The sequence below is a fragment of the Geospiza fortis genome, unplaced genomic scaffold (genome assembly GCF_000277835.1).
Source record: "Geospiza fortis unplaced genomic scaffold, GeoFor_1.0 scaffold40, whole genome shotgun sequence".
Classification (NCBI taxonomy): Eukaryota; Metazoa; Chordata; class Aves; order Passeriformes; family Thraupidae; genus Geospiza; species Geospiza fortis.
In genome coordinates this window covers 21,366,102-21,372,135 of record NW_005054297.1, presented here as the reverse complement: position 1 = coordinate 21,372,135, position 6,034 = coordinate 21,366,102, and the positions used below count along the sequence as shown (strand labels likewise).

The window sequence follows — 6,034 nt, the reverse complement described above, 5'->3', positions numbered from 1 at the left end:
CAAGGATGCTCACAAAGAGAGACATTTCTTACAGTTTATGCAACCACTGTGACAACACTAAAACACCTCTTTCAGTTTCAAATTAGATGCAATTACAAAGGATTGCTGCAGTGATACCTCCTGAGTGAGCTGAGACCCACAGCTCATCCTTTCTACAATTTATGATACTTTCCCACGCACAAAATGCTTTGGAGAAGAAAGCTAATCGGTTCTGCTAAAAAGCATACAGATTGGAAATATACTCAATTAGCCACTGCCTGTTTGCTCACAGTTTGGCAGTATTAAGGGATCTGTCATCAAGATATTTAAGTATCTTCTTTTAAAACAGATCAAAAGGGTAACTTGGTTCTGCTACTATTCTTTCCCCTTCCACTCCTTCCTTTACTCCCACTTCAGCAGCCACTAAGTCAGACCATATTTTTAATCAATTTCTTCATTTGCTGAGTCCACATTTTGCTGCAGAAATCTAGCAAAGTCTGCCCTAAGGACACACCTGGGTAAGAAGCGCATCATGATGTCACCATCCCCAGTGGCGGCAGCTCCTCCAGCTGTAGTATCCGCATAGGATCCTGCTCCAGCTATTGGAGAATCTCCCACACGCCTGTAGTGAACAATGGAAAATATAAACCAAACTTTGTCAGCCTTACTGCCTTCAGCTGACTTAGCATTAAACCCACAGGAGAACAGAACAGGTAAAGAGGTCAATTCACTGCAGTCAAAAGTCTTGTCTTAAAACTACCTGTAAAAATTATCTGTGATAACCTGAGGTTTAATCCACTGCCAATGCATAACTGTCTGTTATTATACTGACAATAGTTAAGCCAGTGAGCTTTAGCCTGTGGGCAACAGTAAGCAGCTGGGGACATTAATATGTTCAACAACTTGTTGCTAAATCCAGAAGTTGTCTGACTTGGTTGACAGACAATAATCCTAACTGTGTAGAAAAAGTATCTCAAAGACATAACACAAGCCTGAGGCTCTGATTTTATGTACATTTCTTAGGAGACTGTGCGCCTCTCCAAAATGCTTATTTGTCCCTGGTGCCTTGCCTTACAAGTTGTCTCACAACTGTGCCAGTTGTTTGTGCCTCTGTATGGTGAATTAACCAAGCTGAAAAACAACCATTCCCTCAAACGCAACAAGAACTCTTGAACTGAATCAGTTTCTCAATATTAGGATTTATGGCAAGTGTACAAAAAAAAGCAAAGCCGTTTTGTGATCTACAGGTAAACATTTTAAGCCTCAATGACAAGTTTAACATAGGAAACAAGGTGGGAAAAAAGTGTTTTTGTAAAATCAGAGATACTAACCCTGGAAGTTTGTGGATTGCACCATTAGTAGATGTCCCAGAAGCAACTGTTCCACTCACACCAATTACAACCATACCTAAGATTTTCAACAGGAACAAAACATATTCAGGAACACTACTAGCACATTTATTTAGTTGGCACTAACAACTTGGTAATTCTTGGTATTGTAAAGACCACCAGACAGAAAGTTATTGCTAAACTTAGGAAAATCCAAACTAAACCAAAACGTGCAAGTTTCAAGACTACGAAGTATAAAGATATGAAAGACATGAACCTGTAACTGCTCTAGTCCTTTGTCTGATCTGCTCATTAATCAACTTACAGTCTTAGCAATTAACAATCCTCAATCAGTAAACTCTCAGAAGTTTTAGGGACTACTACTGCTAACTTGTTTTAAAGTTAGTTTCTGTAGAAATTTACTGATTTAGAAAAAAGCCAGAATACAAGAAAAATTAAAGCAAACTTTATTTTATAAGCTCAAGGAGTGTGAAAAACACTGCTTTTAGTTGGCAACAGGACTAAGTTCTTCTACCACTGCAAGGCCTTTAAAGTTGGTCTGACAGCACACCATAATTAAGACAAACATAATTATATTAAACTAAGCATCCACAGCTGCCCAAGCAATTATGCCAAGCTATCTATGGGAAAAGCAGCAGGGCAATGAACAAGAGTTAATGGCAAAAAATGAAGCAAGTGTCTGTGCAGCCAGTGAACTTGAAAAAAACAAAAATAAATCCTACTTTTAGGCACTCCATCCTAACATGTAAGTAACAGACTCTTGAAACCCTATAAACAGAAAATAATTCCTATATTAAATACTCTTCTTTAAATAAGTATGATTTAATTGTTAGAGGAATGAGGAAAAAAGATCAGCATCAGAGTTACCAAAAGTTGTTACCAATAGTATCATGGTTATGAACACTTCTTTGTGAGCTGGTCTGTTCCTCTTTATAAGTTACTTCTTCACGTCGTTTATATGGTCCACAGGACTTTGAAGAGTCTGGCACCACATTCTGTAATTAGTTTGTGATTTGCATGAATAATATAACATATTCAATACAGATAAATTAAAAAATACCCAGTCAATACCTATAATCTACCATAAAGGCATTAGATGCACAGTACTTAAGCCACAGATATGTACTGAGATCCCAAAATTGTTTTGCTTAATGAATAAAGGCTGATTTCTGCCATTATACAGTAAAAAGATTTTCCTGGAAAAGTTATGTTGTTCAAATTAAGGACTCTCTTTTGCTCAACTGACTGGTGAAAAAAAACCAAAACAAACTAGTGTACAAACATGTAGAATTCTGTAACACCCAAAGCAAAAAAAAGCCCCATTCAAACAACAAGCCAAGCTCACCACAACAGGCAAGTTGAATGGAGATCTGCACTAACCTGATGTATTCACAGGTCAGCATAATGCCTCTAAACTATTTAAAGACCTTAATTATTACTGTAAGATTTTCTTTAAGAAATTTATACATGCATAAAAAAATACATACACTGGTCTGTTTATTTTGTTAAGTCCTGTCCCAATTAAAAACTAATTAACTCCCACACCAAAACACTACTGCAGCAAGATCAAAAGCAGCAGGAGCTAAGAAATAATAACTAGGCACATACACTCCTGAGTCTAGCAAGTGCTTAGTAATACTAAGTTTTTTCTATCTAATAAACAAAACTTCTTTTTCTTCACATGCAAAGAAGGAAGGAAGAAAAATTGAAAGGAAGACACACTACTGAATCCCCCCTTCACTTCTAAATCCCCCCTTCACTGCCAAATCCCCCCTTCACTGCCATCACTGCACTGTACCTTCCAGTAGTTTGGCTGACAGCTTTGATTAAGCCACTCTGAATACAGTGAAAGGGATTTCTGGGTAGTTAAATCTTCATATGGAAACCCCATTCTTACAGCAAACAGGGAGGCTTGAAAAGCAAGAACAAAATAAAAAAGAAACATTAATTTATTCACAGTTTTATGGGTTTTATCATAATGTATTCATGTTTTGTTTTTTTAGAAATCAAGAAATTCAACATCCTTTTTGGAGATGAGAAATACATCCTTAGGGAGCAGCTTCAGCCATCAGAGTGATGTACAACTGCAGTAGCCAACTCGCATTTCACAGGCAGTGACATAAAAGTTTTCCCATTGAAAGAGAAACAAATTCAACTCTGTTAATCAACTGGAAACAATTAAGAGTGCGAAGCAAGAATGGCCTAAGCATCACAGAAATAAGTAAATCATACAGATACACGTGTATTTTCCCTAAAAAGCAAGTTTTTATCAAATATAAATAACATAACGCTATGTTTGCCATTAAAACTGAAGAAAGCAATCCACCAGCTTACATCACATTTCACTTTGTCCTTGCAGCTTTAGAAGTGACTACTTCTTTGTTTTGAAAATTAATATAGTATGTGGCAAGAGAGCAAAAGAAATACCAACACAAGCAGTGAAAGAATGCTACACTTCTAAGAATGACTTATCATTAGGCAAAAAGAAAAGAAAAAAGATCAACTCTTCTGTCATCTTTTAGCTGTAGATACCTTTGATATTACCCAGTAAGAGATACTGTTGCTAGGTGCAGATGCTTGAAATTATATTATCAATCCTTGATAATAATGTCACTATAATACACAGTTGAACAAACTCATCCAGTCCAAGAATTAAGAGAAGCCTTCAATTATTCCTGGACTGCTTTTCTATGTTTTTCTTAAAAGCTGACACAAGTATCAGCACTCAGAGGAAAAGAAAACTGACAGCTTCAATTAAATAAATACTTTCCCACTCATAGAACAAACATGCAGAATTTGGGTTTTTTGTTGTTGTTTTGGTTTTGTTGGTTTTTTTTTTTGTTTTTTTTTTATTTGTTTGGGGGTTTTGTGTTTTGTTTTTTGGGGTTTTTTGCAAGATAAAATTGTGCTTGTGCATGTTTGTCAGGAATTCTTTCATAATTTTTGAAACATCGTTTCTATTCCAGGAAGCAGAGTTCCTAATTTTGCATCTTGAATAAAAAATGGCTGCAGAGATTACATAGATTTATATGAAAAGATTTTACTGTTCTGGCTTTTTTTTCTGTAATACAAGTATTTCTATTTAGAAATACAAGTATTTTTATTTTGCTCTCTCACATGCCAGTTTGAGGGTTCATATGGATTTTCTTTTTATTTATCTTCATCTGGTGAAGACAGAGTTTCTCTTATCCAAGTTCTGATTTCCACAAAAAATACATTTCTTCAAAAGAAATAGTCTTTCTCAATTTCTCCACTGTTTTCATTAATTCATTAACATTGAATACCATCTCCAATTTTTACTCAGATGAATCTTTAGCTTTCACATCTTTCTTTTGCCATTACTGCTAGGTGTTGTCTTCTGAGCAAGCTATCACTGACAATAAGTATTCAGCATAATAAACTTGTCCACATCCCTCCATTAAGCAAAGAGCTATCTTCTTAGGTTGGAAAATGTATCTAAAATCAGCACTTTAATCCTTCTGTTTCTTCATTTTCCTTATCCTTTCTGTTCATTCTTTTTTCTTCATTCAATTTCTTTTTCTGCACTACATGTGAAATTTCTCTTAGAAAAGCCACCCATCATCATGGTCAATTGCCTTAAATTAAACAGAATCCACAGGTTTCTCTGTTCAGACCTTCAGTCAAATTGTATCCTCACCTCCCAAAATTGTTCCATTTTACTCCATCAGAAAAACTGCTCATGCACTTACTTTTGCACATGCTAATTACTTCAAGAATATTTTATCTTTTCTTACCAATTTCAAAGCAATTGAATCACCATTAATGCTCAGATGTCATTTTCCACACTTATCTGCATATTTCTTTCTGAGTAGGCACAGGCTCAGAGCAGGCTTCTTAAAAGCCAAGAAACGTGTTCACCACTCACACCCCCTCTGGGGAATGAACGGCTCTTTTTTTAAACTGGTACTACTCTACCAACAGCAGCCTGTATTTAAAAAGCTCAACTAATCCTCCAATTTGCTATCGCTCTTTTGTTGTGCCTGGGAGTACAGCCTCTAATGAGCTCTCACTAATACTTTTAAACTATGAAATACACTAATCATATTCAATATATACCAAAATATTAGAATTTAACACCAGTGTCTATTAATTCTGCCATTCCTTAGAAAAAAGTTACTGGTTTTAAATGCAACATTTACATCTAACAGTTTCTATAGTGTCTTTTAATAAATCATCTTTGGTAACTTGGATATCAGTGATATTAGCCTTGGGATTACAAGTCAATATTTGCAGTTAAGCTAATGGAAAAAAACATACAACTATTTTTTCTGTCTAAAAATAAATCTATTTCATGGACACAGAACGAAAGAATAAACACTTTTGAACTATTTGAGTAGATTGATTTGATTGTCAAGAATTCTTCTACCTGTATTACCAAGATGTAAACATGGCAATTTTATTATGAAGTGTTTTAAAATGAGGGTTTGACTTGGAAAGAGTTAAAGGAATAATTACCTGACTCTCCCACTAGTAATGTATGCTTAGTGTATTCAATGACCTTTCGGGCTACACCAATTGCATTTTTCACACGCCTGAGATCTGCAACAGCCCCAACTTCCATAGTGTTTCTGGAAACAAGGAATATTTAAAACTTATTATAAGTACAAGAATAAGTGCACATTTTTTACTAGACAAAATCTGTTCTCATCTAAATCAAAACGCTTGCTCCTTTAACATAATGCTTT

The 6,034-nt window shown here is 35.3% G+C and overlaps 1 protein-coding gene across 1 annotated transcript in view; it reads right to left on the bottom strand.

The window, feature by feature from the left end:
* The window catches only part of AGA (aspartylglucosaminidase), a 16,823-nt gene that overhangs the window by 3,653 nt on the left and 7,136 nt on the right, over positions 1-6,034 (bottom strand). Inside the window, exons 3-7 of the mRNA XM_005415686.2 lie at positions 5,805-5,917; positions 3,127-3,239; positions 2,209-2,323; positions 1,311-1,386; positions 494-601 (exon numbers count right to left, since the gene is read on the bottom strand). Coding sequence (XP_005415743.1) covers positions 494-601; positions 1,311-1,386; positions 2,209-2,323; positions 3,127-3,239; positions 5,805-5,917 — 525 coding nt within the window. The remainder of the gene's footprint in view (positions 1-493; positions 602-1,310; positions 1,387-2,208; positions 2,324-3,126; positions 3,240-5,804; positions 5,918-6,034) is intronic.